Consider the following 18,941-nt stretch of genomic DNA (forward strand, 5'->3'; position numbering starts at 1 on the left):
CCCAGCCTAGGGCACTTCTTTGGAAGGTCACAGGGAGACAGCACTTAAGGTAATACAAAGGACAGGAGGAAGGGTCCTGGCTAGCAGTGTTTCAGGGGTAGAGAAGCCAAATGAATATGGTGAAGCTGCAGGCCCAGTGGGAATAATGACTCAGGGAGGCAGGAATGCCACCGTGGGTAAGAGGCAAGTGATGTGCTGGGCCAGCTTGTAGACTCCTTCCAGTCCCTGCCTCAGCTCCTAAGGTAATGCAGAGCCACAGACTTTGATATTTTAATAACTTGACTTGTATCCTAGCCAAATCTCAGATGCCCCAGGCCTGATGAAAGTTGTGACTAGCCCCATCAGGTGGGATTGTCCTTTTAGACACTCTTGCAGGAGGCAGGCCCTGGAGGAGGCAGAGGCTTCCATGCTGTGTCCTAGCTGCTCTGAGCTCAGAGAGAAGCCACGAGGCTGTGATCTGTGGGACTGCTCCATTTCCTGTCTGAGGGAAAATGGGATGGGAGCCAGACAGGCCATAGACATGAGGGGAGAGGCTACTGCTTGGCTCTCAGTGGCACCCCTGCAGAGCTGCAAAACTTGCTCTTTGGTCCTAATGCTGCCTAGAACCAAGGAGTCTCTCTAAAAGGGTACCTACCACAAAAGACTCCAGTCTGGGTCACAAATAAGAATGCTGGGCAGTTGTTTGGCCAGATGCTTCTCAACTATCATCCTAAGCGTGTGCAGGAATGGTAGAAGCAACCTTGTAGGGGCATAGTGTGTCAGATCTGGCAGGTCATTAGGGGTAAAGGCTGCTGGGTGGAAGAAGCAGAGCTCTGGGTAAGATGTGACTGGAGAGGAGCTGGGCATGGCAGTACATGCCTGTAGTCCCAGCATTTGGGAGGTGGAGGCAGGAGGATCCCATGTTCAGTCATCATTGAGATTAAAGTACTTGCCACACAAGTTTGATGACCTCGGTTGATTCCTGGAGCCCACATGAAGATGGGGGGGGGGGAGAGACAGAGTGCAACCAAAAGGACAGTGCAGCCCCCTTGGGCTGTAGGACTTGAGTGCTGTTGTGAGTCTGCTGGCGTGCTGGAGCCCTGCCACAGCTGTTTCCATGACTGAGGGAGGGCCAGGGTGTCTAAGAAGTACAGGTTAATGAGAGACTAATACAATTCAAAGAATCTAGCTGGTCCTCCTGTGGGTGTGTAGAGCAGGCCTCAAGGGGTGCAGGGAGGAGCTCCAGGTAGAGTACTCTGCTGAGCAAGTGTGCACTCTGACCGTGCCCTCAGCCTGAGTTCTGAACATCCAAGGGGTGAAGAATGGGAAATACCAAGCAGAAAAGATAGGGTGTGGGGGATGGGGACTTGAGTGCTCCTTGGGGAGAGTGCATCTAAAACAGTGGAACATTTTCGAGAAATCTGAGCTAACTTGCACTTGGGGAAGAGGGCCCATGAGCCTGCCCAAGGCTCTTGGGTCAGACAGGTAGGGCTCTGCCTCCAGGCATGGCCAGTGTAGCAGGTAACTTTGCATGAACCACTCACTTCCTTGCACAGAATCTCACTGGATTCAGGTATTGAATGGGTAGAATAAAGCTTCCTTTGCACCAAAGTTTCCCAGAGACAGTACTGTTAGCTCTGAGCGGAGGGCAAGCTTTCATCCTGTGGGCTATTGGATATGGATTTGTAGCTACCCACTTAATGCCAGTAGCATCTTTGAGACCTCAAAAATGGCTCTAGATGTTGCAGTGTTTTCTAGGATGGGGAGGCAGAATGGCCCTGAGGTGAGAACTGTTCCCTTGTGAGTAGCTGGAAGGTCAGACCCAGCATGGATACAGTGTCTGGGCTATGGCTGGACAACCAGAGCACCGAGCTGAACCACTCGTTTTCAGAGCAGAGAGGTGGACACCCCCCACCCCCCACCCCCGCAGGCTCATTGTCGTCAACCAGTGAGATGAGTGAGGACAGAATGGTAACTGGCTGGAGACATCAGATGGGCTAGGTTTCTGGGCTTTGTCTCCCATAGAAGGAGGAGCACTGGCCAGGTGTAGTGGAGCTTATAATTCAAGCACTCAGGATGTCAAGGCAGGAGGATTGCCAGTTTGGGGGCAGCCTGAGAGAAAAAAGACCTCCCTAGGACTTGGGCCTGAGTGGCCAGAAGGGCTGAAGTTTGCTCCATAGGAAAAGAAGAGCTGGGGCCAGGCCTCCTTGCACCTGAGCTGCAGCAGGAAGCATGCTCCAGGTCTCTCCAGGGATACTGCGCCTGCCAGTGGCTGGGGAGCCTGTGGTGTGTACTTTCTCTGACTCCTTGAAGCTGACCCAGGCACGATCAGGCATGAGGCCTGACGGAGAAGTGCAAGTTTGAGGCACAAAGGAGAAGGAATGAATCTTGGTGGCAGCATGTCCTTGACTCCTGAGGGTGTACGTTATCCAGGGAATCACTCTTGAAGAACCACACAGAAGTTGGAGCCACCGATGGCATATTTTCCTCGATGGCTGATTTTTATAGAAAAGGCCAGCGCCCCACTGTTCACAGGCTGAGAACGGGATCTGCTGGAGATAGAATGGATGGAGGGTGAGCGTCTCAGTGCTGATGGCTTCCTGGGCCAGGCTGCCCATGGGGTGGATGTTGGCGGGCCTGTGGGGCTTGGCTAGGCAGCCAACCCCAGCCAGGCCTTTGGAGGTGAGCTGGCTTCTCTTTCCAGGAGCACGACTGTTCTAGGTGCAGAGTGTACATTGCTAGGTGGTTCATTTCTGTACCTAGAACATCTTGCTTAAGAATTAACGAATTAGCTGGGTATGGTGGCTCACACCTTTAAATCCAGCCCTTGGGAGGCAGAGGCAGGTGGATCTCTGTGTTTTTGAGGCCAGTCTGGTCTACATGGTGAGTTTGAAGCCAGCCAGAGCTACACATTAAGAAAGACCCCGTCTCAAAAAAATAAATAAAAAATAAAAAAAGAAAGAAAGAAATGATGAACCACCCGTCGGACATCCCCCCTTCTTCCCTCCCACTACTTCATAAGAGAGAGGAAAAAAGAAAGAGACAGAGACACCCAAGAGACCAAATAGAGGCCTTACACCTCCTCCATCATGTGCCTAGAGGAAAGGACCCTCCCTCCCACTCCTGCATCTTCCATCGGGAGCGCCTGCTCTCTGGAGCAAGTGGCCGGCCGCGCAGGGGAGCGTGTGTCTGTGTGTGATGTGCCTTCATGCGTCACTCTATTTATGTTGTTCGCAGCCCAACGGTAGCGGCCAGGGCAAAGTCCCGGGGTCATTTTTGCTACCGCCGCCGCCTCCAGTGGCCAGACCTGTGCCCCTTCCTATGCCTGATTCCAAAACCACCAGCACGGCCCCAGACGGCGCCACCTTGACTCCTCCATCACCTTGTAAGTGGACGATGAAACCGAAACCACAGCGCCCAGCATCCCTGGCCCATCTACACAGTCTCCACTGCAAAAAGAGGAGCGCCCCCTCCCAACAAAGCCCCTACCCAGAGCGCCTCAGAGCCTCCCACCGGATGAGCAGGGTTGAGCCCTGGCCAAGGCCTCCTGGGCCTCAGTTACACCAGCCAGCACCCCATGAGCCCTGCCCACTGCTCCCAGCCAGGCCCTGGCCCAGGCCCCCCTGGGGGGCGGGAGGGAGAGTGCAGTGGGGCACTGGGCCGGGGGTGCTGGCGCGGGTGGGGGGGCGGGAGGCACAGCCATGCCATCTTCATGCCTGATTGCTGCTTTTGTTTTTGTTTTTTGTTGTTTTTTTTTTTTCTTGATTTTTTGGTTTTGATTTTCAATTTTTTTTGTTGTTGTTGTTTCGTTGTTCCCTTACACACACCAAAAGAATTAAATGTGATCACAAGGTGATGCCACCACCATGTTATTTTTGCCTTGTCCCCCACCTCCATCTGGCCCTTGGGCCTCTGAAGATGCAGGAGGCTGCTTTTCCAACCCCTTCTTCCCTCAGTTTCCCATATGGTTTCTCGTTGTTCCTCCCCCCCCCTTTCTATCTTCTTCCCATCCTCCTATCCTTTCCCTTCTCTCTCAATTCCTTTCCCAGGTTGTAAGTTCCAAGGAGAAGGGAGGGCACTGGGCCCTAGCTTACTTCATCTTTCTTTTTCTTCCTCCCACCCCCCCTCTCTCTCCTTCCTTCCTTTTTTCCTTTAAATCCAATGATAAATGTTGCCAAAGGGAAGAGAAGAAAACTCTTAAGTGGAGAGGTCCCAGCTATACCCGACGTGAAGGACACTAGAGGCGGAAGGCGGGCGGCGCGCTGTCTTGGGCTGGCACAGGGGTGGGCAGGAATCTGAGCTGGAACTGGGCAGCAGTGTGTGGGAGGGTGGCCCATGTCAACACTCCTGTCCGTTTGAGCTCTCTGTTTCTCCTTCTCTCCCCCTCCCTGCCCTCTCCATGTCATCTCCTCATTTGCATATGCCATTAGACATGATCATAGTCACTGGAGGTGGGCAGGGTGGGGGAGGGAGCCAGGCTGGAGCTCACTTCTGGAGAGGGGACAGAATCTGGTGAGCATGTCCCAAATGTGTCTGGTATAGGGCAGGAGTGAGCTTCCCAGGTGAACTGTGACACTCCGTTTTCCTCTGGGGACTGCTTCCCAATTGTCAGGTTCAGTTGAATACCCCAGAAGAGCTCACGGGTGTTGGATTCATTTGTTCCCTAGGGCACTGGACAGCCGACCCCCAGGTGGCTGAGCTTTGGGGCTCTGTCTATGGCCTCTTCCTTTGTCACCTGGCCTGATGTATTGCTGGCAGATAGTAGCATGGTTCTTGGTGTTTCTGCCACAGCATGCCCCTGGCAGCCAGGCCACGGGTTCTTTTGTGACCACTCTTGCTGGTTTAGTTTTCCACTGAACCCCTGTGAGTTCCTAAGCCACTTGCTAACTGGTGGGACTGCCCAAGGTGGTAAGTGCTGCAGCCCTCAGTGAGGCTGTGGGGCTGGAGAGCTGACCTGGATGAGAGGACCATGCCCAGACAGGCTGGTCCAGGCTGCCCAGCTCCCACCTTCAAACTGCCCCTCTACAAGTAGGAAGCCAGGGCCTCCACTGGTGAACCTAATGCTAACCATGGTCTCAGTAGGGGACAGGACTAGGCCCTAGGGACTTCAGCTGCAGCCTCAAGGGCCCTTCCTTATCTCAGCCTTGACAGGCTGAGGCAGGAGGGTACATGTGTGCTCCTGATCAGTGAGCAGAAGGGCTTGCAGCCTGGCCTCCCAAACTATAGCCCCTCACTCATCCTTCCTACTGCCAGCCCCCCTGCAGCACTCTAACCTAGCCTCTCCCTTTCTCAGCTGCCCAGATGGGCAGTGCCCAGGTGGGCCTCATAGCCTGACCTGGTCTTTCCCTCTCTCCTCACCCCCCTGTTCCCCCACAGCATTCACAACGACAGGCGCCTCCTCTGCCAACCGGTTTGTCGGCATCGGACCCCGGGACGGCAACTTTCTGAACATCCCACAGCAGTCTCAGGTAGGAGATGCCCCGGTGCGGGTAGAAGGGCAGATGGGGGCACACCTCAGGATGCATGGCCTGCCGAGGGCTGTTCCTAGTGAGTTGCATGCCCAGGCTTCTGCCCAGCTGAGCAGCCTCCCTAGGCAGCCTCAGGCTCCCTGGCTAATCAGCTAATTGGATAATTAGTTCTGACAGCCCTGGACCTGAGAGAGGCAGAGACCTCTGGGCCATCTTAGCAGAGCACAGAGGGAAGTCCCAGGCACTGACTAGGAAGGCAGTCCTATCCCTGGGTCTCCTTCTACTGTGGCCAGCTCAAGTAAGCCTCGGCCTTCCCCATCTCCCTGGCACTGGATGGGCTGGAGGAAGGTGGGGAGGGACAAAGGACGTCTGGTGGGCAGCATGCCCAGAGACTGGCATCGAGGGCAGGGCTGACTACTGCCCTAGAGGCCCCTCCCCTAGGTCCTCATAAGTCCCATTAAGAGGAAAGTCAGACTGCTGGAGCCCTCAACCCCCACTGACACCACCCTACTTCCCAAAAGGAGACAAGCCAAACTTGCCCTCCAGCACGAGGTCCCCAGACTGCCTTGAGAATGCATGTGTACATGTGCACTCATGGATGTCCCTCATGTGCCTGTATCTAGAAAGGGTGAGAATAGCAGGCAGAACCCAAGGCCCTTGGAACTTAGGGGGAGAGCCCACGTCAGGAACAGGTCAGGGGCAGCTGCCGGGCCAGGGTTTTCAGAAAAGGCACACAAATATTCTTCTTTTTGTTCATGTTATTAAAGAAAAAAAAAAAAAAAAACACTTCCTTGCCGGCTTCCTCAGCCCTGGGAAATCCACCCCTGCTCAGAGCTTCAGGGCCACCTCTGCTGGCTCCTGCCCCGCCTCTACTGAGGCCCCAGTCCAGAGAAGGTTGGTGGATGGAAGTTTCGTGTGTGTGTGTGTGTGTGTGTGTGTGTGTGTGTGTGTGTGTGTGTGTGTGTGTTTTAAGGGTCTTTTTTCTTTTCCTTTAACATACACACACACACACACACACACACACACACACACACACACACACACAACTTAGTCAAACTTCAAACTTCAGAGCTCCCTAGTGGTGAGGAGGGGAGGAGAAAGGAACTTCAGCCCCCTCCAGCCTCCCACCCCCTTTCCCCAGAGTCACGTCTGACCCGTCTGGTTTCCAGGAGCAACCAGACATGATGTAACACCCAGATGAACTTGAACTTGGGGGTGTTGAGAAGAAAAACAATGGCTCTGAGCAGGGTCTGGAGCCAGCCCCCTCTGCTCTGTGCCAGGGAGGCCGAGAAAGCCCTGCTGGCAGAAGGTGGGAGGGGGTGCCAGAGGAAGGGACAGCAGGCGGCCTCCCCTCCCAGCTCTGGGCTGGCACCAGGAGCAGGGCTTCATTGCTCCCTCCCTCTCCCCCTCCTGCCACTCCTGCTCTACAGTGCAGTGTGCTCGCTCCACTGCTGCTGAGAGCCAGCCTCTCTCTCTCTCTCTCTCTCTCTCTCTCTCTCTCTCTCTCTCTCTCTCTCTCTCTCTTGCCTTCTTCACTTTCTCTGCTCACTTTACTTGGATGTTTTGAGGCCAAGTAAGTCAGAGTTTGAGGCAAGTTTGGGAAACAATTTGTCTCTTTCTTCCTCACTGCTTTACATTGCAGGAGGGGAAATGAGTTCTAGCCTTGACCAGGCAGGTGTGTCTGGGGATTGTGGGGAAAGGAAAGTTAGATACCCCAAAGCAGAAGCCCTTGGGCCTGGGGGCAGGCAGGCGGCTGTAAGGGGACAATCAGGAGTGGTTTCCACAGTAACCAGTGACTTTAGCTGATCCTTGGAGCACCAGATGGAGACAGAACAATAGAAGAGGGAAGAAAAGAAAATTTTAGCAATTTTATCATTCCCTAAACAGTGCTTTTTACTTCATTTTAATCAGTTTTGGGTCTGGCTTGGGAAGCAAGAAGGGGGTAAGCAGAAAAAGCAGTCTGGGCTTGACAACAGACCCCTGCTGCTGTGGCCTGTGTGGAGGCACTACTAAGTCCCCATTCTAGGCCTGAAACTGGAGTCTTCATCCTCTAGGGAGCCCCCACTCTTGAGACTATAAAGCTGCACAGTAAAGGAAACTTCAAGGGGCCAGTTTGGACCTTGGTATGGGGGCTCCCATGTTCCGGGTGTCCTCCATTCACCTGTGTCTGTTAGGGAAGCTGAGGAGGGGTGGCCTCCCTGGCCTGGAGCAGTGGTGTAGGAGCCCATGTTAGCCATCCCTTGGTTCCCAGAGAATAGCAGAGCTAGAAGCTCAGGGCTCCACTGACTGACATCACTCTGGAAGGATGCTCCACCTGGCTTCCAGCTCAGCTTCCCAAGCCCTTACCTGAATTTTTTGTGAATGGACTTTTTAGTTAGTTGGGCTTTGGGCAGCTGCCTGAGAACTCAGAGAGGGAGGCAGCCCTCCTGTGCACATCCTTCCTAGCACCCAGAAAGCAGTCTGCATCACTAGCCAGCTGAGTACCCACATTCCCAGATGTCCATCCTTTGAGATTCTATTGTCCTGACCACAGGCCACATGTAGTGTTGTGCATTGAAATTGATTAGAGAAAAGTTGGGGCTGGAGAGAGAATTCTGTGGAAGCACTCTCACCTAACATTAATAGCCTAGGTTCAATCTCCACACCTTATTCCACAGTCCCCGTTTCAAGTGTTCATGCTTATAAACCATGCTATCAGTGAGATTCCATTGCCACAGAAAATTCTAGAGGATATATGAAGCTCAAGCTTTAATTTTATTTGTGTGTGTGTGTGTGTGTGTGTGTGTGTGTGTGTGTGTGTGTGTGTGATTTGCATAGATGGGCTTCATTCAGGCGATTCTCTCCTTCCACCCTTATGTAGGCTTAGGGGTTAAATTTAGGTCACATGGCTTGTATGCTGGGACTAAAGGAGCAAGACACTGGTTCTCTGACTACATTGCTAATTCTTGTATTTAGTATCTCTATTTCACAGGGGGCACTTATTGCAGCCCAAACCAGAGTTCGAGGGACGGGGTCTAGCATGACCTGACCAATATTGGAATATTAATGGTTTTGTTTTTTAATAGTTTGAGCCCAGAGCTTCAGACATGCTAGGCAAGGCTACACCCCAGCCAAATAGTGGTGTGTTTTCTATTTTTGTTTTGTTTTTGAGCCAGGATCTCTCTGTAATATAGGTTGGCTTCAACCTTGATCCCCTTCCATCAGCCTCCTGGGTGTTGGAATTACTAGCAGGTTTCAGCATACCTGGATCCAATAGTACTTTTTGTGTGTCTGAGGTATGAGACGGGATCTTGCTCCTTAGCCTATGCTGGCCTGGCACTCTCTGCGAAGTCCTGAGTGTCTTCAAATTCCCAACAAACTTCCTGCCTCTGTCTCCTAAATGCTGAGATTACAATCAAAAGCCACCAATCTGCCAGTAGTGTGTGTGTGTGTGTGTGTGTGTGTGTGTGTGTGTGTGTGTGTGTGTGTGTGTGTGTTTGAGACAGGGTGTCTTAATGTAACCCTAGTTCTGCTGGAACTCACTATGTAGACCAGGCTGGCCTCCAGATGACAGACATCCGCCTACTGGGATTAAAGTCATGAACCACATGCCTGGCTCTAGTAGTATTTTAAATATTGGGAAAATTTTATGTTTCTGGCTTTTTTGAAAAGCTGGCCCCTGCAGCTGCCTGGTGCCTTCACCCTAACCTAGCAGGGTGACTCTAAGCAGAGCACAGGCATTCCCAGCCACCCCTGCCTCCTCATGATTGCTGCACATGCAGTAAAGGGGGGCACAGCTCTTAACCACTCCCCAAATCAGAGTTCCATTGAGTCATCTGAGGGTTATGACCTCAAGCAAGTCAAGGTCACCCATCCTGTGTGTACCTCGAATCAGTGTGGGCTTGGGACAAGGATAGAATGAGGCAGTATCTGGTGTGTATGATCTGCAGCTGGCACTATCTGGTCCTGTAGACACAAGTCGGTGACACAGCTGCAAGATGCCCCCAGTTACAACATCAGGGATCCTCATTTTGTTGTGAAGGTACTGCCAGGTATAACCTAAGCAAGCGAACAGGTCTGGAGAAGAGTCCTCCACTCCCCCCTGGGCAGGAAATCAGAGTGGAGCCTTTGATGGAGGGCGTTGCCAAGCAGCCAGCCCCAGGGGTCCACCCTGTGTGTTCGGAGTGTTCTCTGTCGGAAGGGCCCTATATATGGGAAAGCAGCGCCCCCTGCTGGCTTCCTGGGACAAGCAATGCCCATCGCAGGGAGCTTCAGGCTCTTTCCCCAGTCTTATTCCCTGAAGGCCCAGGATTGCTCTGGGTGGGTGGGCTCTGGCCCCCTCCCCCAGGCCTGGCCCCGTAGGAACTGAAGCCATGTGGTTCCCTGCCCCCAGCCTTTCAGCGTGAGGGACAGGACGTTGGCTGGGATGTACAGACGTGAATTTCTGCTTTTAATCCAAAGAGACAGAAAAGAAAACTCAGCAAGAACTCAAGCTGGGCCACCCCATCCTACTCCCCCAACCCCTGTGGGTACAAAAGCCCCAGCCTGGCATCCTCCCCACCTTCCAGGTCCCACACAAAACCTAAACAATTGCAAACATGGCCAGATCCCAGGTCTTTGCCAGTGCCAGCCATGGGGGTCCCACCCGCTGGGCACAGTGCCCACGGGAAGGCCAGCTGGACTCTTGCACTGGGGATTGGGTCTGGGGGGGGATTCCCTCAGAGGGTGGGCAGAATGAGGGTCAGTTGCCCAGCACCCTGGCTCCTCCTCTTGAGCTCACTGTAGAGGTTGGGGATCATAGAGCCAGGTGGGGGTGAGATGGGGGCTGGGACTTGCCCAGCTGTTCTCATTGTCGACTTTTTTTTCCCCCTGGTCCCGTTTCAGTCCTGGTTCCTCTGAATAACATCAACAAAGAAACAACAAAATTAAAAAAAAAGAGAGAGAGAGAGAGAGAGAGGTTCCTCAAAAGGGGGGAGAAGAAATTTTGAGACATGGAAATATCCCCCAGCCCAGCCCCACCGAAAAGCAAAACTTAGACGTCGTCAGCCACTCAGCCCTTCCCTCCTCCAGCCCGGGTACCCCTGCGGTCCAAAGCAGCCCATTTCTGGGAGCCCTCGGAAGGGGTCTCAGCGGAGCTGTACACCAGCAGCCAAGCAGAAAGAAGCATGCTAAGCGGATTCTGCTAAGCAAAGGACAAACAGAAAGGATGCAACAAGACTGCCTTCCTCTCACCCAGCCTGGCCTTCCTTTCCCGGGAAGGAGCAGCCAGTTCGCTGGCCTGCCACCCCTGCGGTTCTTGGGAACCCCACCCTCCGCTGGACTTAAGCTTCCCTAGGAACCCGAGGAACAGCTCCTAAAGATGGTGGGAGTAGACATTGGAGCTCACCTCTGGACTTCGCCCCTCCCTCCTCTCCCTCTCGCCCTTCCTGGGAGCCTCTGCTCAGGCTTCTGTCCCCAGCTGCTCTGGACCAGGCGAGGATTGCCCCGGGGTGGGCAGGGGATGTTCCTTGGCGCTAGCTGAATTCAGCGTTGAGGCCAGAATGGAGGGTGTTCTGCCACCGCACTCTGAACCGCACGGGCAGTTCTCGGGCTGGACCCCCTCTGTACAGCACACAGGAACAAGTCAAAATGCTCTGGACTGGACGCTCAGCCCGGCACAGGCACCCTCTTCCATCCCCGCAGGCCGCAAGGGCTGCCCTCTGCCACGCCTCTAGTGAAGGGAGTCGGCCCCAGGTCGCCCCGCACCCCAGCACTGCATGCAGGTGCCCTCGCTCCGCCCCTCTGCCCTGCCCCTGCCCCTGCCGCGCACAGCCCTCCGGGGGCCGGCTGAAAGTGGAGCAGAAAGGGCCCTGGAGCCGAGCGAGGAGGACAAGGCAGCCTCCACCTGCGCTAGGTAGGCATCCTGCTCTCAAGACTTTCAGTTCCTGTGGAGGGTGGAGGGTGTCATCCTTTTAAAAGAGCGTTCTGGAGCTTTCTGGTCCCCTTCCCTTCCCATCACACCCATGGCCACTTCTCCCTAGATTTTAGCTGTAATGTCTTTCCTCTCTTTATTTAGGGGTGGGGCAGTCATTGTTTGGGTCTTTCGCTGTTGCAGTTGGGAACTCCTCCTCTGTTTGAGCAACTTGGGAACAATTTCGTAACACACCACAGGAAGCAGCTCTCCTCCCAGTCCCCTCCTCCTGCAAAGGATGGTGGAGGCTTGTCCAGAGGGTCTTGAGAAGCCCCCTGGGAGGGAGGGGAACGCGAGCACACCAGCCCCCCTCCAGGGTGACTGGACCCCTCTGGCTTGTCTTTCTGTGCCTTAGTCCTCCTTCCCTGCATCTCCCTTCCCAGGCCCATTCTCAAGGCCTTGCGCCTCTCCCGTATGAAAACACAAAGCACAGGTCAGGATCCTCCGAAAAGTCAGTCCAACATTGCACCACGTGGGGGTGGGCTGTGGGCTTTATTTATTGAGAATCTAGTTGGTGAGGCTGCGGCCTTGAGCAGGCGAATGGCCGCGTGCAGGGAGCTTGGGGCTGAGAGCCGGCTGTCTAGGCAGGTGCGCTGTATGCAAATTGAGTGAAGCCCTCCCCTGTGGCGTCGAGGGCCCGGGTGGAGATCCCGCGGGGGGGGGCTCCCTGTGCAAGGAGAGGGAGCCCCAGGGTGGGGGGCCGGGCGGGCCGGGCATGACGCGCGGTCAAAGTGCAATGATTTTTTTCAGTTCGGTTGGCTAAACAGGGTCAGAGCTAAGAGCTAATGAGAGGGTCCCTGCCCAGCCGCGTGCGCCTCTTCGGTTGGTCGAAGACAGTCGGGCTGCCGGAGCTGTGGGTTTGCGGGGCACACGCCCCGGGCAAGGTCAGAAGCTGCAGGCCAGCTGGGCCGGGGGCCCAAGGTGCCGGGCGAGGTACCCCCGGGAGGACCACCGGGGTGGGGTGGGGGTGCGCTCCTTTCCCAAGTGGTGTTGTGAGGGACAGGCTAGGGACGATGAGGGCGACAGATGTGGGGACGTGTTAGGAGAGGAAACAACCCACAAAAAATATAGGGGAAATTAACATTTTTTTGTTTTGTTTTCATTGAACCAAGTGCAATGCATCAGAGAGTTTTCCTATCTTTGTATGTTAAGAGATTAAGAAAAAAATTCTATTTTTGTTGTAATGTCCTCGCGGCTCTGGGGACGCTAAAAGAACTGGGCCTGCCCTGCCCTTAGCGGGGATGAAAGCTGAGTGTTTTTCCTTTTTTTTTTTTTCTTTTCCTTTTTTTTTTTTTTGATAGTTTTCTGGGTTTTTTTGTTTGTTTGTTTGGTTGGTTGGTTGGTTGGTTTTTTGCCGTTTTCCTGCGTTGACGAGGATAATCTGGGGTTTTAATTTGTTTTGTCGTTCCGTTTCGGTGGGAGGGCTGAAGAAAACGTTCACATTTTATATTTAAAAAAACACCTCGACATTGAAAAGAAAACCAACACAAGATCAAAAGGAAAAGGACGAGAGAAAATTATTTTTAAGATAATTAAACATAAAAACCCTGGTGCTTATTACATTATAAAGTACGTTTTTAAAAAAAAACCCACAAACTATTATACATACGTTTATGAATCAATTAAATATTCTGCACTTGTTAGGAACACGCATATCCCTTCTTTGTTGAGTTTAACGGAACGGGACAGCGGCGTGCACCCCGCAGCTGGGCTGCTCTGGCCGCGGGTCTCCCTGGGCGCCCCCTCCCCTTCCTCGCCCCCTCCCCCTCCGGGCACTGGGGCGCGGCGGGGGTCCCCGGCCCCCTACCCCCGCAGAGGTCAATGCCAACGAACAAACGTCCCTTTTCCCTTCCTCCCCCACTCCGAGCGCCCTTCTTTGAGCCAGACGCCAACTTCACCCTCACCAGCATTAATCAGGAGCGCGCTCAGCAAGTTGGTAGTTTCCTCCCCAACCCTATCCCACCTAACACCGCTCTTCCCCTCCCTCCGGGAGGTTCGATGCTCCAGGACAGGTCCAGCCACACTGACAGGTCGATTTGCCCAGGCCCGCGCACGCACGCAACGCACGCACACAGCCCGGCACACATCCCCACCCCACCCCGCAACCAGCCCTGTCGACTGCCTTACACACCCGCCCCGCGCTGGCCGGCCGACCTAGTGCCTTGTTCTCACCCCCGTGCTGGCGGAGCGGACGCCGCGCTCTGGGTCCCAGAGGGGCCGGGTGGCTCAGACGACCCACCGCTTCCCCACCCCGACCGTGCTGAACGGACCCCCCACGAGAGAAAAATAAAGGAGCAATAAAGTTATAAGAACTTTTGTCCCCCAATCGAGAGCCCTAGGGGCACCCCAGCCCCACCTCTGCTCCCCCACCCCATCCACCCTCGGGGCGACCCCCCCCCCGCAAGCCAGCCGGGGCCAGCCCCCGCTTGGCCCCTCTTGGGAGATCCGTGCGCCCCACCAGCACCAGCATCGCGGACCGCAAAGGCCGCCCGTCCCGTCAAACAAGTTTCTTCTTAGGCTAAGAAACGCAGTATATACGAGTATCTCTATATATAGTACTAATGGATTTGGTGTGCTTCCCCCTTAGCGTCCCTTCCCTTTGCTCCTCTATCAGCCTGGTCTCCCTTCTCTGCCCTCCAACCCCCTCCCCCCGTCTCTGCACTGAGATACATAAGAAACAAGGGTAGTTTACTGTCTGTTTTGTTTTCTGGGTTTTCAGTGTCCTAGCGGAATGCAAGTAGGCAGCCAGCCCGTCTGTCCCCTCTCCGCCCGCCCCGCCCAACCCCCGTCACTGCGCTTCTGTTATACCATCTTTGCCTGACTCTCTCCGGCTTCTCCATTGAATGGCTAATGTGTATGTGAAATAAAGAAATAAAGAAAAACACATGTAAGAGTGCCTGAGTCTTCGTTAACGCGGTTAACAGGATCATGGATCAAGTTGGGCGCAATGGGGTGGGTCTTCCCACACACTGTCCAGGGCGTCCGGCCTCCAGCAGGGGGCGCGGATGAGAAGGCTTCCAGACCCTTCCCTACCCCTCTGAGCACCCCTAAAGATCCCATAGTCACTTTGCTTTGTCGATTCTCTAGCCTCGGCCAAGGAAAGAGGACATTGGTAAGGCCACCTCAAGAAGCCTGTGGAAATTTTTTCTTAAAAGTCTGAGGGGCCCCTGAGTCGCGGGTCACCTTTCCAGAGCCACAGGGCGTTTCCTGATCTGGGCGACCTCAGTCCCTTTTACGGGGAGTTCACTGCGCAGCAGGCGAGGCGCCACTGCCTTGGGTCACCGCACCTCAGGACTCAGAGCTGTCTGCTCCATCTTGATGTGTCGCACCGACCCACTGGGGTCGCCATCGCAGTCCCCAGGAAGCACGGGCTGCGAGCGCGCAGACCCTACCCGGTGTCGGGCCCCACAGCGCGCACCACCCTCGATTCCCCGGTGCGCAGGCAGCTTACGCGGCCCGGGAGCGCTGGAGCCCGAGGCCAGCACAGCCGCCTGGTCTCGCAGCAGCCGCACCAGGAAGCCGATGTACTTCATGGCCAGGCGCAGCACCTCGTTCTTGCTCAGTTTCCGGTCGGGCGGGTGGGTGGGCAGCAGCTTCCTGAGCTCCGCGAAGGCGCCGTTAACGTGCTGCTGCCGCCAGCGCTCTCGGCTGTTGGTGAACACGCGACGAGCCACCTTCTGGGGTTGGTGCCCTGAGGACCCGACGAATAGCGTCAGCAATAGAGACCTGAGGGCACCCACTGCTGTCCTCAATGAACACCATCAGCGCCCACTTGGGCTTGAACCCAAGGGTTGCTGAAACTCCTTGATGACAACGACGTGGTCCCTTAAGAAGTCTATCCTAAGGCTTCATTCCAAGCGAGCCTGTTCTGGGTTTTCAGAGGTTCTCTTCTCACCTGCTGTGGGCCTGTGGCTGACTGGTAGCCTATCTGATGGCTGTGGTTGTGTGGGTTCATGCCATGCGGTTGTGGCTGTTGTGTGTGTGGCTGAAGTTCTGAGGTTGACTGTAGTCTCATAGCTCTGTATGATCCTAGTCCAAGGTTGTCTCTTTCATGCTATGTTTTCGGGTTGTGGAGTGTCATCTTGTGGCTGCTATGTCCTGTTGTGACCATGACTCTAGCTATAATGCTTGGCTTGTTGGGACTCAGGCTGGCCTCTGAACTTACTACTCTCCTGCCTCAGTCTGGATTACAGGGGTAAGCCACCAAGCCAGTCTCAATACTGTGGCACTTCTGTGAGTTGTCCTGTGTTGGTGTGAGTGTGCACCCCACAAAACACCTCTCCCTGTGGTAGAGTACAGATCAATCAGACATGGGCTGCAAGCACTCACAAGTACATACTTACCCTCAGCCAAGTCCAGGTCACCATGGCTTGGTCTTCGCTTCAGCCGGCTGTTAGGGAAGATGCTGAAGGGTCCTGCTGGCCCAATGTAGACGCTGGAAAGGGTTGTGTGCCATGAGCACCTTGTAGGCAAAGACCCTGACTACTCACCCTTAGCACTGCCCACAACCCCAGCTCCCCACTGACCTGTTGAGGAAGGGGTGGGGGTGGTAACGCAGGGCCAGTGTGGGCGGAGCTGTTCCTAAGGCAGCTAGCTGCAGCAAGGAGGGCCGAAGGGCACTCAGCTCTGTGGTGGCCATGGCTGCGCCTGTGTGCCTGGTATGACCCAGGTTTATCACTGGCACACCTGGCGGCAACCAGGGGGTGCACGTGTTTTGGTGCACCTCTACAGGAGGGGGCCCAGGTGAGGCGGGCTTAGGGAGAGGAGCAGGCTCTGGGTTGGAGGCATGCGTCATCTCAACTTTCTCCGTCATGGCGGAACCCACCTCTGCCTGGGCCTGGGGTGGGCACATGGACCCCAAGGATGGAATGCTAACCTGTGGAAAGGAGTGGAGTTACTGGGAAGGCCAGAGCCCATCTTTCTCCCATGTTTTGAACCCAACTGAGCTCTCCAATATGAGAGCACCTTGAGGAAAGGAAGGGACTGGGAGTTTAGTAGTCAAAGGCAGATGAGTGGAACTAGCAAACTGCAAAGATGTGAAGGGGGGACCTCCTCCACAAGAGGGGGGTATCTACTAGGTGCTAGGCAGCACTGGCCCTGTGAGTGCCTGCTCAGGGTTGTTTGAAAAGGTCTCTTGCCTCTGAGCCAATTCCCCATCTTTCAGAATCTCTCCTACCTACAGTTGGGGTACAGCAGGGGGTTCCCTAATTAACTCTGAGACCCCCTGAAACTCCAAGATTCACCCTATGCCACCTCTCCATGGTTGTTCCAGGAGCCTCTACCCTTGCTGGAAGTTCCTCTCACTAACCCTAACCCCATCAGCATCCAGATTTTTGCACCCTACTTAACATGCTTGCTGGGATCCAGGGTGTAGGATGTCCTGCCAGTGTGTGACTCCCCACCTCTCTGCCCTGTCTTCCCCAGCTGGAGAAGCTTCTCTGGTTCTTCACTTAGTGTGTCCCAGCTGATGAATGAATAAATAAACTAATAAAGGCAGAATGCAGGCGCAGACTCTCCCTCCTAACTTTCAAAGCGTCTTTCTTACCCTGTAGCAGTTCTCGCTGCCTGGAGTGCTGTGTGGTCAGGGCTGTCAATCCAGGTCAGGAGGTGGTTTCCACTGTCTAGTCCGGCTAGTGTGTCCCAGGTGGTCCCGTTGGACCTCAGAGCTGGGCTGCGCCACCTCCCGGGCTCTGCAGGGCCTGAGCAGTCTAGGAGGCGGCGTGGTGGGTAACCCCAAGAGAAAGTGAGCAGCTCCTGGACGGACCCGCCCTTTCCCCCGCCCCCGACAGCCTGGCTTCCTCCCTCTTACCCCCTGGCGCAGAGGCCAGAGGATGCTGGGCCTGTGCAGATAAGGGTCTGACTGCCTGGCCACGCCTGATAAGGAGTTGTGCTGACCCCGGAGGGAACCAGCAGGCAATGATCACAGAGCGCGCACCTCCTGGCCCACCCCGGCCAGAACACCTATCAGGGCTTACTACTCCCCTAGGCACTGGAAGACCCTGGAACCAAACTCATTGAAAGAGGAAACGAGGCAAAGCTGTCTCTGGTGTCCTCTGCGGTTATTCTGGCTTTGAACCCCACCCTTGCCCAGTGTCTGTGCTGATGGGGGTGGAAGGGGCCTCTTTCCGGTTCTCTGAGGCCCCATGACCCAAGGGCCCCAGCCTCCAGCCTGGTTCCTCTTTTTTACACATCCCCTGTGCTGCCCCCCCCCCCCCCGCCACACACACATACCCAGGAATAGGGCTCCAGGAGACAATTCTGGCAATGTGGCCTTACTGTGTCCTGACACCACTGTACAGGTGTCCTGAGCCCTGTGACACTTTCAAGATATTTCCAAGCCCAAGGGGTGGGTTTGAGAATGTCAGCCATGTGAGTTTCCCAGAACCTGCTCCAAGGCTCTGCAAGATGCCAGATCACTAGGCCACACCACAGCTGGGCAGTGTCCCTTGCTGGTAGGTATTCTGGAGTGATATTCTGAATTCTGGAAACCTGGGAACTGGAGATGGCTCAGTGGTTAAGAGCATGTGTTGGTCTTGCAGAGGGATCAGGTTCCTTTACTCAGGTTCCATTACCAGGATCCTCATGTTGATCACAATCATCATGCTAGCTCCAGTTCTAGGGGATCCTACACCTGCTCAACTCTAGTGGGTACCAGAGAAGCACATGGTGCACATACATACATGCAAGAAAAGCCATGTACATAAATATCTTTTTAAAAATCCTGGAAAGCCTGCTGAAAGCTCCCAAGAGGCCCAGGCATGGTAGTACCCACTTTTAGTCCCAACACTTGGGAGGCAGAGGTAGGCAGATCTCTGAATTTGAGGCTAGCCTGGTTCCAGGACAGCCAGGGCTATACAGAGAAACCCCATCTCTGTTTTGTTTTTTTTTTTTTAAATAAAGGCTTCCAAGAGATGCTGAGCTCTAGGTGGTACCATGTAATGTATCTGGTTATTATAGGCACAATCAGGGAGGTGCTCAGTGGCTATCCAGCCTCATTAAAGTGCTGAGGTCACTACCCCCTCTGACTTCCTACAGAGGATCTTGTTATAGTGGGCCTCACTTTATAGCTGGTGAAGGGTGCATATGCCCCCAAGACTAGTTCAGCATTATTAACCCTCTACTCTAGGGGAGGGGGATAGTCTCTGGGTGTCCAGGCAGCTGCCTGCTCTGCCTGTGTTCTCAGCAAGCAAACCCCTATTGAGGAGCAGGCAGGGCAGGAAGCACCTGGTCTACAGCGGATGTACAGAGTGCCTGCTTCCGGTTTGGTTTCCGTCACCACACCAAACTGGAGAGAGCTGGGCCCAAGAAACCAGGCAATAAGAGATTGCAGGGGACTTGTGCCGTGCTGGGGTAGTGGGGGAAATGCCTGGATAGACAGCAGGTTGACAGGCAAGCATGCTTGCAGATGCCGCCCTGTGGCCATCTGATGAACTGCTCTCCTGAACTGCCAGTTCAGTTTCCATTTCAGACAGACAAAGCTGCAAGTCAGTCAGGAACAACCCCCGCCCCCCCAGACAGGCAGTCCCTCAGACAGGCAGCCTCCCCACTCAAAATGACAACCAGCA

The 18,941-nt window shown here is 54.6% G+C and overlaps 2 protein-coding genes across 7 annotated transcripts in view; one reads left to right on the forward strand and one right to left on the reverse strand.

The window, feature by feature from the left end:
• The window catches only part of Nfix (nuclear factor I X), a 68,947-nt gene extending 54,685 nt beyond the window's left edge, over positions 1–14,262 (forward strand). For 3 of the 6 annotated variants that reach the window (XM_027406234.2, XM_027406233.2, XM_027406235.2), the window contains 3 exons: positions 3,217–3,364; positions 5,356–5,447; positions 10,311–14,262. In XM_027406234.2, coding sequence (XP_027262035.1) covers positions 3,217–3,364; positions 5,356–5,447; positions 10,311–10,325 — 255 coding nt within the window. In that variant the 3' untranslated portion in view covers positions 10,326–14,262. The remainder of the gene's footprint in view (positions 1–3,216; positions 3,365–5,355; positions 5,448–10,310) is intronic. The other 3 variants (XM_035442547.1, XM_027406236.2, XM_027406237.2) reach the window with 1 other exon arrangement.
• Lyl1 (LYL1 basic helix-loop-helix family member) lies at positions 14,254–16,247 on the reverse strand. The gene is made up of 3 exons (XM_035442548.1): positions 15,903–16,247; positions 15,720–15,811; positions 14,254–15,067 (listed from the first exon to the last, which is right to left on the reverse strand). The coding sequence occupies exons 1-3, from the start codon at positions 16,226–16,228 to the stop codon at positions 14,655–14,657; spliced, it is 831 nt and encodes a 276-aa protein (XP_035298439.1). The 5' UTR covers positions 16,229–16,247; the 3' UTR covers positions 14,254–14,654.
• Between the last annotated feature and the right edge of the window lie 2,694 nt (positions 16,248–18,941).

The sequence above is a fragment of the Cricetulus griseus genome, chromosome 3, assembly GCF_003668045.3.
Source record: "Cricetulus griseus strain 17A/GY chromosome 3, alternate assembly CriGri-PICRH-1.0, whole genome shotgun sequence".
Classification (NCBI taxonomy): Eukaryota; Metazoa; Chordata; class Mammalia; order Rodentia; family Cricetidae; genus Cricetulus; species Cricetulus griseus.